At 37.9% G+C, this 15,272-nt stretch overlaps 1 protein-coding gene across 6 annotated transcripts in view; it reads left to right on the top strand.

Annotated features, from left to right (window-relative positions):
* Window positions 1-15,272, top strand: part of STAG1 (stromal antigen 1) — a 421,343-nt gene that overhangs the window by 395,247 nt on the left and 10,824 nt on the right. For all 6 annotated transcript variants that reach the window (XM_033212569.1, XM_033212568.1, XM_033212571.1 and 3 more), the window contains 3 exons: window positions 2,357-2,505; window positions 3,818-3,946; window positions 12,156-12,361. In XM_033212569.1, coding sequence (XP_033068460.1) covers window positions 2,357-2,505; window positions 3,818-3,946; window positions 12,156-12,361 — 484 coding nt within the window. The remainder of the gene's footprint in view (window positions 1-2,356; window positions 2,506-3,817; window positions 3,947-12,155; window positions 12,362-15,272) is intronic.

A 15,272-nucleotide genomic window follows, 5' to 3' on the forward strand; every position in this document is an offset into this window, starting at 1 on the left:
AATACTTATTGCTCAACAGATTGGCATGAATTAAAATGATTGATAAAGATATAGAGGAAAAGACCCCTTTTGAAAACTGCCTTCTTAGAAGACAGTTTTGTAGTATATTCCAAAATTGAAGATATATATTCCCTTTAAACCAGTAATTTTGCTTCTAGGTATGTACATGGATATGCACAGGTGTGTACCAATAAATATATGTAAAAGATGTTTTATTGCAGCAGTCTCTATAATAGTAACAAACTGGAAATAGTCTAAATGTCTGTCAACAGGGGAATGGTTAAATAAACTGAGATAGGTAAAGGATTTTTAAGACAAAATATTGAGTGAAAAATAACAAGTTTCAGGACAAATGCAGTATGCTACTATTTATGTAAAAATAAAAACTTTAGCTGTAAATGTAATATATCTATACTGATCTAGAAAACTTTCAGACTTTAAACACCAGTTACCTTTGGAGAGAATAATGGTATTAGGTAGAAGAGAGAAAGAACTTTTACTTTGATATTCTTTGAATTTTTCACAAAATGTATTCTTTGTATTCACTTTAAATGTATACTTTAAGTTTTAAAGTTTAAAGCTATTGTATATACCAATATGTGAAAACATTTTAAAGTTTAAGAATTTATAAACAGCCTGTAATGCCAGCACTTTGGGAGGCCGAGGTGGGCGGATCACAAGATCAGGAGATCGAGACCATCCTGGCTAACACGGTGAAACCCTGTCTCTACTAAAAACCATCCTGGCTAACACGGTGAAACCCCATCTCTACTAAAAATACAAAAAATTAGCTGGACGTAGTGGTTGGTGCCTGTCGTCCCAGCTACTCAGGAGGCTGAGGCAGGAGAGTGGCATGAACCGTGGAGGTGGAGCTTGCAGTGAGCCGAAATCACGCCACTGTACTCCAGCCTGGGTGACAGAGCGAAGCTCCTCAAAAAAAAAATAAAATAAAATAAAAAATAAAAAAATTTATAAACAATTATCTGTGAATAAATTTGAAGTCCCTGGAAGAACTATTCCTTCAGTAATGACACAGCAAATAGTTGAGGCCAGTCTATTGCTGAAGAAAACTAAAAAGGTGCAGAACATATTAGCACCCAGGAGCTATTTCAGTAAATCAAGTGTGATTAGAATTGAGAGATTGGGAGGTGAGAAACTGAAGAAAAGAAATGTCAACAATACTCTTCAGGACCTTTGCTATAGAGGGAATCAGAGAAATGGGTTAGTAGCTGGCAGAGGAAATGGGGTCAAGAAGTTAAGAGTATTTTTGATGTATGCATCTAGTACAGAAGGAATAGTTTAGGAGGCAGGAGAGAGCCGTAAACACAAGAACAAAACTATTGAGCAGGTGAAACCTTATATACTGCCTTCTTGTCTAATACATAGGAGGGAGTGGCTTTAGATGAAAGTCTGGACAGTTCACCCTTCTTAACAGGAGGAAAGGTAGATGTCTACAGATGCAATTAAGTTTTTAGATTTGTGGAATAACGATTGCTTGTATATTACCTCCAGGGTTCTGTTTTTGTTGTTTTTTCACAGAAAATAGCTAACAGATATGCAATTTATAAAACTCCACCCAGCTTAAGAACTTTTTGGTGTATTTTGTTACTGAGTTGGAAAAATCATAGCCCCATGTATGCAAATGGTCTTCTTTTATATAATGTTCTTGTTTGACATATAATAAGTGAAAAAAAAACCTCTTAACCCTGTGTGTCATATATTGTCATTCCTGTAAAAACAATAACAAAAAGAATAGATGTTTATAAATATATAGTGTACTTCTATAAATACATTTCTTTTTCCCATCTCAAAATACGTTCTTTTGGCCAGGTGGGGTGGCTCACACCTGTAATCCCAGTACTTTGGGAGGCCAGGGCAGGCAGATCACTTGAGGACAGGAGTTTGAGACCAGCCTGGCCAAGATCTCTACTAAAAATGCGAAAAGTTAGATGGGCATGGTGGTACACACCTATTATCCCAGCTACTCGGGAGGCTGAGGCATGAGAATCGCTTGAACCCGGGAGGTGGAGGTTGCAGTGAACTGAGATTGCACCACTACACTCCAGCCTCCGTGACAGAGTGAGGCTCTCTCAATTAAAAAAGAATGTATTTTTTAAATTATTATTAGAAACAAATTTCTGTCTGCATTTAATCACACCACTAGCATGAAAATTAACTCAAGCTATTAATAATAGACAATTTGTAGAAAGGGAACAGAGTAGCTAAAGTTCAATGCAAGGAGAGAAACCTTTCACCTTATACCTTTTACATATTTTTTAATTACCCATTCTGAAAATAAATAAAATTTTTAAAATTCTGAGCTATAGGTTTTTTCCTCTTTTTTTCTTTCTACCAGTTATTTAATGAACTTGTTCAAGAGCAAGGTCCCAACCTAGATAGGACATCTGCCCATGTCAGTGGCATTAAAGAACTGGCACGTCGCTTTGCCCTTACATTTGGATTGGACCAGATTAAGACACGAGAAGCAGTTGCCACACTTCACAAGTGAGTGAGATAAACACTTTGTTATACAGAATCTGGTTTACTTCAATTTTAATGAAATAACTGTTATTTGACCCATTTTTAAAGTGACAATTGATAGAATTTTAAGTTACAAGAACTTTAGAGATTATCTAGTTTAGAGATTCTAAACTGGGAGGACGTTTTTAATTTGAAACAACTTAAACCACCATTTGTTCATCTTACAAAATATAGAAAGCAAAATTTAATAATATATTATTGTCTGGTCTGTCAGTAAGAAAACAGTGGGTTTGAGAGACTATACAGGCTGGGTGTGGTGGTTCACACCTGTAATCCCAATGCTTTGGGAGCCCAAAGCAGGAGGATCATTTGGGGCCTGGAGTTCGAGACTAGCCTGGGCAATAGAGTAAGACCCTGTCTCCTACAAAAAATAAAAAAGAGCCAGGCATAGTGGCATGTGCCTGCAGTCCTAGCTACTTGGTAAGCTGAGCCAGGAGGATCACTTGAGACTGGGAGTTTGAGGTTATAGTGAGCTATGATTGTACCACTGCCCTCCAGCCTGGAAAACAGAATGAGACCCTGTCTCTGAAAAATATTATAGAATTATTTGTTAAGACCATACAAAACTGGTTCGGGGTTCATTATTGTGAAAACAGAAGTAACAGAAAACCTTTAGTAAACGCATACAGCTTGGTACCATTACCAGCTCCAAGAAGCAAATATTCCGGCAATCTATTAATAATTCTGTTTCCAGGGTATCTTGTTACCTCTAAAAACTACACATAGGGGGCCGGGCGCCGGTAGCTCACGCCTGTAATCCCAGCACTTTGGGAGGCCAAGGGAGGCCAATTGCTTGAGCCCAGGAGTTTGAGACCAGTCTGGGCAACATGGCGAAACCCCATCTCTACAAAAAATGCAAAAATTACCCAGGTGTGGTGGCACACACGTGCAGTCCCAGCTACTCGGGAGGCTGAGGTGGGAGAACCACCTGAGCCCAGGAAGTCAAGGCAGTGAGCCATGATAGCACCACTGCACTCCAACCTGGGCGACACAGTGAGACCTTGTCTCAAAAAAAAGAAAAAAAAAAAAAAAATACACATAGGAATTTAGCTTTGTTGCTCTGTAGCTATTTTTTGTATGTTTTTCCCACCTTACAGTTTTGTACTATAAATATACACAAATATGTCCTATATATTCACATTAGTTTATTTGAATTTATCAGATTTTACTACTTTTTGTGATGATTTTACTACCTTCACAAATATTTGTGTAATGTTAACCAATTGAGAGAACTACACTATCTGGAAAAATAAATTGATATTTTCTTTTACTTCAGGGATGGCATAGAGTTTGCATTTAAATACCAAAATCAGAAAGGACAAGAGTATCCACCTCCTAATCTGGCTTTTCTTGAAGTACTAAGTGAATTTTCTTCTAAACTTCTTCGACAGGACAAAAAGACGGTGTAAGTTGCACATTACAAGAGAAGTGGTTTTTTATGATAACACTGTTGTAAATGTTTATTTTTTGAAAAATTTTTAATCATTTGGATATCTTTACTCTTGACAATTTAGGCTCTGATAGTTTAAGGAATTATAGTTTTCCTTTAAGCATTTATATAGTAGTAATTTCACTGCTTATCTTTTAGTACCCTAGAATCTGCAACATGAAATTAAGCAGGTGGAAATTATTTCTTATGCAGTCACAGATGTATGAACATTGGCTTAGCCATTGTGTAACTCTTCCTTCTTTCCTTTTATATTAATTTCATTTTAGTTTTATATTCTATTTGACTTGTTTCAAAAGACTGATTTTTTTCATATTTGCTTTTTTTGATTATTGATAACAGTTTAAAGAAATATATATGTAATTTCAAAAGAAAATCTTGATTGGGTAAGTTTTATTTAAAACCAAACCAAAAAACTTTTCTAGGCTGGGCACAGTGGCTCACACCTGTAATCCCGGCACTTTGGGAGGCTGAGGCAGGAGGATCACCTGAGGTCAGGAGTTCAAGACTAGCCTGGCCAACATGGGAAAACCCCATCTCTATTAAAAATACAAAAACATTAGCTAGGCATGGTGTCGCGCACCTGTAGTCCCAACTACTCAGGAGGCTGATGCGCAAGAACCACTTGAACCCAAGCGGCAGAGATTGCAGTGAGCTGCGGTCGTACCACCCCACTCCAGCCTGGGCAATAGAGCAAGACTCTGTCTCAATAAAAAATTTAAAAAAAAATTTTTTAGAGGATAATACTATAATGAATCCTAAATTTTATAAACTGATAAGACAGAGAGTGCTTTATAATATTCTAGCTGCGTGCAGTGATTCACGCCTGTAAGGAGGCTGAAGCAGGAGGATTGCTTGAGTCCAGGAATTCAAGAGCAGTGCTGGCAACGTAGCAAGATCCCATCTCTATAAAAAATTTTAAAATTAGCCAGGTGTGGTATGTACCTGTAGTCCCAGCTACTTGGGAGGCTGAGATGGGAGAATCACTTGAACCCAGGAGTTTGAGGCTGCAATGAGCTATGATTATGCCACTGCATTCCAGCCTGGGCGACAGTCTGGGGAGCCTGTCTCAGTCAATTGATTTTTTAAAAAAATAACAAGATTCTAAATAAATAGAATTTTGGAGAGACAGTTAATATTTATATGAATATAAGTGGTAGTTCTAAGTAAAGATGTTGATGTCATGTTGATCAGAAAATATGAAGCGCCTAGTATGGTCAGCTCCTGTTGTAAAGCTTATGCTCTAATGCAGGGGGGCAGAGCATAAACGGGCAGATGACCAGGCTCAGTGGTTCCCACCTGGAATCCCAGCTATTCCGGACCTGAGGTGGGAGGATTGTTTGAGGGCAAAAGTTTGAGAGCAGCCTGGGCAAGATAGTGAGACTGTCTCTTAAAAAAAAAAAAAAGGCAGACAAACAGGAGAGTTTCAGGCACTGAAATGGGGTAATGTGATAGACAGAGACAGGTGCTGAATATTAGAGGGAGTGGTTTGAAAACATTTTCAATACAGACATTTACAGCTATACATTTTCCTCTGAACATTACCTTAGCTGCATCTTGTAAGTTTTGATATGTTTCATTTCCATCTCAGAGTATTTTCTCTTTTCACTTATTTCTTCTTTAACCTATTGGTTATTCAGGAGTATTTTGTTTAATTTTTATGTACTTCTGTATTTCCAGATTTTTTTTCTGTTACTGGTTTCTTCATTTCATTGTGGTCAGAGACATGTATTGTATTATTTTAATCCTTTTAAATTTATTGAGACTTGTTTTATGGACCAACATATGGTCTTAGAGACTGTTCCATATATCACTTGAGAAAATGTGTTACCCTTCTGTTTTTGGTTGGAGTTTTTGTTCTGTAGATATGTGTTCCATCTAATTAGCTTATAGTTTTGTTTATAGTGCTTTTCAGGTCTTCAATGTTCTTGTTAATCTTTTGCTTAGTTGTCCTATTCATTTTTGAAAGTGGGATATTGAAGTCTCCAAATATTACTGTTGAATTTTCTATTTGTCCCTTCAGTTCTGTCAGTTTTTGCTTCATATATTTTCGGGCTCTCTTGTTGAGTATATATCCTTTTTTTTTTTTTTTTTTTTAAGATGGAGTCTCACTCTGATGCCCAGGCTGGAGTGCAATGGCTCAATCTTGGCTCACTGCAATCTCCACCTCCTGGGTTCTGTTGATTCTCCTGCCTTAGCCTCCTGGGTAGCTGGGACTATAGGCGCGTACCACCACACCTGGCTAATTTTGTATTTTTAGTAGAGATGGGGTTTCACCATGTTGGCCAGGCTGGTCTTGAACTCTTGACCTCAAGTGAACTGCCCACCTCGGCCTCCAAAGTGCTGGGATTACAGGTGTGAGCCACCACGCCTGGCCTGTACATACATTTTTAATTGTTATGTCTTCCTGACCAATTGAGTCTTATTCTAAAGTGTAATTCTCTGTCTCTAAGACATTTTTGTGTCATATTACTATAACCACTCCAGCTTTATTTTGACTACTGTTTTGCATGGTACACCTTTTTTTTTTTTCCATCCTTTCACTTTCTGCCTTTGTAGCTTTTAATCTAAAGTGTGTTTCATGTAGACAGCAAATTGAATCATGTGTTTTTAAATTCAACCTGACATTCTCTACTATTATACTTTTTGTTTTTTATGTATGTCTCCTGGGGTTTTTGTTTCTGTTTTTGTTTTTGATTTTTGGGGGTAGGGGTTTGGTTCTCCTTTACTGCCTTCTTTTATATTAAATGTATATTTTCTAGTGTATCATACTAATTAATTAATCTTTAATTGTATTTTTTTAGTTATGTTCCTAGTGGTCTTACCAAGCCTTACAATATACATCTTATCAAAATTTACTGGCCGGGTGCAGTGGTTCACGCCTGTAATCCCAGCACTTTGGGAGGCTGAGGTGGGCAGATCACTTGAGGTCAAGAATTCAAGACCAACCTGGCCAACATGGTGAAACCCTGTCTCTACTAACAATACAAAAATTAGCTGGGCATGTTGGCACATGCCTTTAATCCGAGTTACTTGGGAGGCTAAGGTGGGAGAATTGCTTGAACCTCAGGGGGCAGATGTTGCAGTAAGTCAATATCGTGCCACTGCACTCCACCCTGGATGATAGAGTGAGATTCCACCTCAATAAAACAAAATTTACCTAAGGTCTATCCTGGTTTATTCTAAGGAAATACAGAAACTTTAATTCTATATAAATCCATTTCTTTCCTCCTTTTTTGGCTATTCTTGTTATACATGGTCCATCTATATATATTAGAAACCCAATAATAAACTGTTATAATTATACATTAGATAATCTTTTATAGAAACTGAGAAAAGAAAGGAAAGCAAGTATGTGTTTATAGAGTTTGTTATATTAATCTTCCTATTTACCATTTTTCTGGTTTTCTTCATTTCTTCCTGTGGATTAGAATTGCCATCTAGTATCATTCCTATATTCAAATACAGCTTCTCTTTCACTCACTTTTGTGCTTATTGTCAAATATATTACATTTCTATGTTATTGACCCAACAATACAGTAATATACATATTGTTTTATATATTTGCTTTTTAAATCAGTTAAGAGAAAAGGGATACAAAATTTGTAATTATACTTTTATAACTACCTACAAATTACCTTTACTGGCACTCTTTGTTTTTTCATGTAAATTCAAATTACCCTGTGATGACATTTGCTTTCAGCTTGACTAACTTCCTTTAGTAGGCAGGTCTGATAGCAACAAATTCTCTCAGGGGTGGCTCATGCCTGTAAACCCAGCATTTTGGGAGGCTGAAGCAGGAAGATTGCTTGAGTCCAGGAGATTGAGGTTACAGTAAGCGATGTAAGATTCTCGTTTGATAGTTTTTTTACTTTCAACACTTTGACCATGTCATCCCACTGCCTTCTGGCCTCCATTGTGAGCCAGGTGATAAGAATTAATCATTAATTTTATTGGATTTTCTTTGTATGTAGTGAATTACTTTTCTTTTACTACTTTCATGATTTTCTTTTTATCCTTGGCTTTCAGCATTTTTCCTATGATGAATCCATGTGTGAATCTCGTTGCATTTATCCTGTTTGGAGTTCATTGAACTTTTGGATGTATAAAATTAGTTTTTCATCAAACTGGGCAAGTTTTTAGCCATTATTTCTCCTAAATTTTTCTGCTTTTTCATCTGCTATCTTGGTTACTCCCATTACACATATGTCCGTATATTTAATGGTATCCCATACTTCTCTCAGGCTCTGTTCATTTTTGTTTATTCTTTTTTCTCTCTCTTCTTCAGATGGCATAACCTCTTGATATATCATCAAATGTGGTGTTTCTTGCCTTTGTCAGCTCAGATCTACTGTCAAGCCACTGTAGTACATTTTTAATTTCGATTATACTTTCAACTGCAGAATTTCCATTTGGTTCTTTTTTTTAATTCATATTCTTTATTTCCTGAGAGATATTGTCATCATACCGACTTTTTTTTTTTTTTTTTTTTTTTTTTGAGACAGAGTCTGGCTCTGTCACCCAGGCTGGAGTGCAGTGGCCAGATCTCAGCTCACTGCAAGCTCCGTCTCCCGGGTTTACGCCATTCTCCTGCCTCAGCCTCCCAAGTAGCTGGGACTACAGTCATCCGCCACCTCGCCTGGCTAGTTTTTTGTATTTTTTAGTAGAGACGGGGTTTCACTGGGTTAGCCAGGATGGTCTCGATCTCCAGACCTCGTGATCCGCCCAACTCGGCCTCCCAAAGTGCTGGGATTACAGGCTTGAGCCACCGCGCCCGGCCCATACCGACTTTTAAGTAGATTTTCTTTAGTTCTTCGAACATACAGATGCTCCTGGATTTAAGATGGGGTTACATCCTAATAAATCCCTCATAAGTTTAAAATATTGTAAGTCAAAAATGCATTTAATACAACTAATCTACCAAACATCACAGAATAATATAGCCTACCTTTAACATGCAGAATACTTACATTAGCCTATAGTTTGATAATATCATCTAACACAAAGCCTGTTTTATAATGAAATGTCAAATATACTATGAAATTTATTGAATACTATACTGAAAGTATAAAACAGAATGATTGCATGGGTACTCACCATTAAAGTACATAGCTAAAAACACTATCATAAAGTTAAAAAATTGTAATCAAACCATTGTTAAGTTGGGGACTTTATTTATGATCATTGCTTTGAAATCTTTGTGGGCCAAGGTGCTGTTGCTTGTTCTTTCATCAATGTATCCATCACATTTTCCTGTTTCTTTGTATGCCTCATAATTTTTTCTTAAAAACTGGACATTTGGCCAGACGCTGTGGCTCACACCTGTAATCCCAGCACTTTGGGAGGCCGAGGCGGACTGATCACTTGAACTCACAAGTTCAAGACCAGCCTGGGCAACATGGCACAACCCTTTCTCTACAAAAATACAAAAATTAGCTGGGCATGGTGATGCATGCCTGTAGTCCCAGCTCCTTGGGAGGCTGAGGTGGGAAGATGGCTGGAGCCTGAGAGGCGGAGGTTGCAGTGAGCCAAGGTTGTGCCACTGCACTCCAACCTGGGTGACAGAGTGAGACCCTATCTCAAAAAAATAAATAATAAAAATAACAAATGTTGCAAAAATGATATATTGTGAAATAATAATATAGCTACTCTTTACTAATTATCTGCCCCCAGAAGTTGATACTATTTTTTCGTTGGTCATTTACTTGTTTAGTTACTTGGATGAACAAACTCTGAAATCTGTTTTCTCTGCCTTGTGCAACCTCTGATGTCTTTGCTTAGATCTTTTTTCCTTTGTTTTTATCATTTGTCTTGGCTGCTGAGGAGGTCACCCTTGGGTTAGCATAAGCCACTTACTGATCAAAGGTGCTTAAACCCCTTAGCCCGTTAGGTTTACCCTTTACTGTTGGATATGTGTATTGCTTGCAGGCTGCTTTCATAATTCAGGGCATTTACTTTTTTGACCCACATTTTAGGCCAGGGACTAGCAGCTTGGAAGATACCTCTCTGATTGTTCCTGAGAAAGGCAGCCTTGGCTGTGCACAGTCTTCAGACGACCAGAGAAGCATATTATTTCATTTTTAAGCCTGGCCTCCTAGGAGTTGCTCCTGGGTGTAAGAATAGCTGTTTGTTCAGCCACTCTTTGGTGAGAGGTTGTATTTAAACCACTTTTGCCAGTGAAGCTTCCTCCCTGTGTCGATAGATCTGTATGTGGCTTGGGGAATGTTTCAAGTCTGCCTCATTCCCTTCCCTTGTTTGCCCATGAGTGAAGGCAGCGTAGGATATGTGCATAGCTTTCCCAACTCCCAGGACTTTTATTTTTTATTTTATTTTTTTAAACCTGTTCCAAATATGCTTAATGGATAAACAGATTAACTCACAAAATTTGAAACCTATAAACAAAAGAAACATTAAGCATAGCAATTACTTAAGCAGATCAATAACAATAAAATGTTGTCCTTCTTCCATATAAGAAGAAACATATGAAATGCCAGGTTAGCTCAGCAACCTATTAATAACCACCAAAGATTGGTGATAAAACATTCTTCCAGTGCTGTGATGAAAAAAAAACATAAGCACAGTGGAGGATTTGGTAGGCTATGTTCAAATGAATCGAAGGGAGCTACCGAAATGAAGAATCACTTGTTTTTTAGTTAAAAAAAAAAAAAGGAGGGGGGGAAGTCCTTTAAAAAATAATATAGATTTAAGGTGTATATATGATGTCTTGATATACATATAGGTTGTAAAATGATTACAACAGTCAGTCGGTTAACAAATCCACCTCCCAGGATAGACTATGACACCAGGAAGGTTCTTCTTGGCTGTCTCTTTCTCTGGTTTTCTCTGTTGAACTTCCGGGTGCTTTGCTCTGTCATTTGTTGCTGCTAGTGTCAGAGAACTACCAGCACCCTCTCATTTTCACTCCATCAAGAGCAGAGGGTAGGTAGGCCCTGGTTCTCAGCTTGCCCAAGGTTTGGAATCTCTCAACAGGGAGTTTGAGGTGGGGCATTCAAGGCCCCAGTGTTGTCAGCCTGCTGTGCCCGGAGTAGCATTTTACCCCAGGGGTGGAGGCTAGGTGGGATAAAAGGAGCTTTATTTTACCTGGTTGCTGTTCAGAATAGAACTTATACAACACAGGGCTGGGAGGCGATGAGAAATACAAATGGTATGCTTCTTTCTTTCAGGGTAGCCTGGGAACTAGAGAGAGAGAGAACCCCCATCTTCTTGGCCACCTGTCTGGACTACATAGAGTTTCTAAAATATAGAGTTGTAGTGGCAGGGAGAAGGAAACAAGGGAAGGGAACAGGTTGTGGATCAAATGCTACAAACTTTTGCTGTGCTTACCAAAATGTATTAGATTCTCTTTTTTTTTTTTTTTTTTTTTTTTGAGATGGAGTCTCCAGACTGTCACCCAGGCTGGAGTGCAATGGGGCGGTCTTGGCTCACTGCAACCTCCGCCTCCCAGGTTCAAGCAATTCTCCTGCCTCAGCCTCCTGAGTAGCTGGGATTACAGGTGCATGCCACCATGCCCAGCTAATTTTTTTTGTAGGGACGGGGTTTTGCCATGTTGGCCAGGTTGGTCTCAAACTCCTGACCTCAAGTGATCCACCCACCTCAGCCTACCAGAGTGCTGGGATTACAGGCATGAGCCACTGCGGCTGGCCAGATTTTCTTGAATAAATTTTTCTCCATTTGCTATATGCCCTTAAGAGAATTGGCAAAGACTTTAAATTATTGTATTTTGTAAATTTTACTAGTTAAAAGGTTGTTTTCCTGGAAAGAGGGCATGCCAGCCTCCTTACTCCACCATCTTAGAAATCCTGCTTTGGCTTGAACACTTTATGAGAAAACTCAATAATCTTTTTGAGCTAAAATTCTGATTTTTTTTTTAACATTGGTGCTTAAAAGCAAAGGAAGAAATATAGGAAAGACCGTACATACATACATACCCTTAGGTAATACACTCTCTTGCTTTCAAGTATCCCAAGAATATGTGAAACAAAACTTTAACTTCTCAGTCCCTCTCTTTCCAAAGGTGACCACTGTTAATAGTTTAATGTGTGTCCTTAGGTATTCTTCAGAACCTGCAGAAAGAGAGCCTCAGATTAAGTAAGTGATGTATGAACTGCTTCCATGAAAATCACTGCTGTTTCTATTGTGTTTCTAGTCATTCATACCTAGAGAAATTCCTTACCGAGCAGATGATGGAAAGGAGGGAAGATGTATGGCTTCCACTCATCTCCTATAGAAATTCATTAGTCACTGGGGGTGAAGATGATAGAATGTCTGTGAACAGTGGAAGTAGCAGCAGCAAAACCTCATCAGTAAGGAATAAGAAAGGACGACCTCCACTTCATAAAAAACGAGTAGAAGGTAAGTCTGCCTTTACACTATAAGAAACAATTTGCCTGGTTTTAAAGAGAAAAAGTAGCAAATAATCTTTTGAAGCAAGACAATAGTATCAGGCACATGATTTCCTTGTATATTTGATTCACAATAAGATGTTAAGGCAAAAAGATTGGAACAGACAAAGTAAGACAGAAAAACGTCAAGGAAAAAGAAGTTGAGGAAGCATGGAGCATAAAGGAAGAGAGACCAAAAGAGGAAACAATTAGCTAGGTCTATAAAATCAATCCCTATACTATATGCCTCTAATACATTAAAATATAAAGTAAGATAGTCACAATGCTATTCTATTAAAATTCTTCCTAATATAGGTGAGATACAGGTAATTTGAGGGTAGATTTCTGCAGCAAATTGAATATACCAGAATAGTTTTGCAGTTCTACCACTTGGTTGGAACAATAAGACAGTGATGGCCTCCAGGTATGATGGCTCACACCTGTAATCCCAGTTACTCAGGGGAAGGAAGGAGGATCAGGAAATTAAGGCCAGAAATTTGAGACCAACCTGGGAAACATAGCAGGACTCCCATCTGTAAGAAAAAATATTTTTTAAATTGGTGGCATGCACCTGTAATCCCAGCTACTTGGGAAGCTGAGGTGGGAGAATCACTTGAGCCCAGAAGTTTGAGGTTGCAGTGAGCTATGATCATGCTACTGCACTCCAGCCCGGGTGACAGAGCAAGACTCCCATCATTTATTTTTTTTAAAGGCAGTAATGGCTAAATCTGGTTTTATAACCCTCTTGGACTATGGGGAATGGGAAGTTAAATTGTCATGAAAATCTGATCAGTAGTAGATATTCCTATATGTAAAAATAAATAAATAAATAAATAAAAATTGCTCGATTAAAACAAAACATTCCTGTTAAAATTACTAAGAGAAGCCTCAAAGTAAAAATGCTTGTTTTCTCAAATAATCTTCCCCCTTTTCCATGCTTGTAATAAATTTTCTCCAAACCAAGAGGAGGGCTGTGATCTGAGTCCTCTCTCTTGTTCTTTTTATAACTTCTTATCTTTCAGCATCTTACCTATGCTGCCTAAAAAAATGACTCACTAATAAAGGTTTTGCTAAACTCTGGCAAAATTAATTAGAATTTAAATCTAATGATTCTTTTCATTACTGGGGAGACAGTGTTGACTATTGATGAGGAGTACAAATTCTAACATCAGAGTTCCAGAATTCAGACCTGGCCTTCTCATTATCAGCTATGCAACTTTTGAGTTTCAATCATTCATCAAATGAAGGATGAGCAGAGTATTTATCCTGTCAGTTCCCGTGAATATTAGAAACTACAAATAAACCACTTAGTACACACACAGTACTGGGCACAGTGCTTGGCACATAGGTAGCATTCAATAAATTATCTGAACGTTATCATTGTATAGTAATGCCTCATGTCTAGCATCAATCAGTAAATTAGGCAGCATCTGTATTTCTTTTCTTTTTTTAACCTTTGAGCTCAAAGCATCTATATTTCAAAAGGAATAAAAGATGAATACAAATGTTACTGTTCAAGTTTAACAAAATCTCCACAAAGTTTAAGATTTCCTTTCAAATTACAACTTTGGGACTTAAACTCTTTTTCAAAAGTCCAGAGTAAAAAAATATAAAATCTTGTCTTTGTACTGTAGGATCCTGGACTTTTCTCTAAAGAGTGACTACAGGCATTTTCTTTTTTTTTTTAATTTTTATTTATTTATTTATTTTTGAGACAGGGTCTCCCTCTGTCACCCAGGCTGGAATGCAGTGGCGTGATCTTGGTTCACTGCAACCTTCACTTCCCAAGTTCAAGCAATTCTCCTGCCTCAGCCTCCCAAGTAGCTGGGATTACAGGTGCCCACCACCATGCCCAGCTAATTTTTGTATTTTTAGTAGAGACAGAGTTTCTCCCACTCCTGACCTCAAGTGATCCACCCACCCTGTCTTCTCAAAAGTGCTGGGATTATAGGTGGGAGCCACTGCACCTGGCCTTTTTTTTTTAATGAGACAGGGTCTCACTCTGTCACCCAGGCTGGAGTCTTGTCCCTGGCTCAAGCAATCCTCCCATCCCACTTCAGCCCCCAAGTAGCTGGGACTACAGGCATGTGCCACCACACCCAGCTAATTTTTGTATTTTTCGTAGAGACAGGGTTTCACCTTGTTGCCCGGACTGGTCTTGAACTCCTGGATTCAAGCAATCCATATGCCTCAGTGTCCCAAAGTGCTAGGATTACAGGCATGAGCCATTGCGTCTAGTCATTCTTCAATGTAATATTCTCGTTAGCCAACATTCATCAAATTTTTGCTATGTACTAGGAATATGTTTTAACATGCATTATATCATTTAATCATTTATTTGACTTATATTTGTAAAGCACTTAAGTCAGTCTCTGGCACATAGTGAATGATGTATAAGTGTATAAATGTCTTATAAGTCAACACTATTATCTAAATTTTTCACAAAAGAAACTAAAGCTTAGAGATTTTAACTATCCATAATGTTCACTAATGGTACAGTCAATATTATTTTCAAGATTAAGAGAAGCTTATATGGAACCAGATAACCTAATTTGTTTAAATTACAAAAAAGAAAACTTTTTTGTCAATTTGAGATTTACAAAATGACTAAGATGGGTTGCATGCACAGAACCCACAGGCTGCAGAGTTTCATCCTTCAGAGATGAAAATGAGAAAGTATTAAAAGAAATATTTTCATTGAGTAATCTTTAAAGGATTAGAAGTAATCTATTTCTATTTAAGATGAATGAGTTCTCCCTGGAGTTATCAATTCATTCAGTAAGTTTCTACCAAGTGCCTTCCTAGGAACTGTGCTAAGTATTACAGATTAGGTGTTAATATACTGTGAGTGCAGATAGGAAGAGAGAGAACAGAAACAGGCT

The sequence above is a fragment of the Trachypithecus francoisi genome, unplaced genomic scaffold, assembly GCF_009764315.1.
Source record: "Trachypithecus francoisi isolate TF-2019V2 unplaced genomic scaffold, Tfra_2.0 Lachesis_group0, whole genome shotgun sequence".
In the NCBI taxonomy this organism is placed as follows: Eukaryota; Metazoa; Chordata; class Mammalia; order Primates; family Cercopithecidae; genus Trachypithecus; species Trachypithecus francoisi.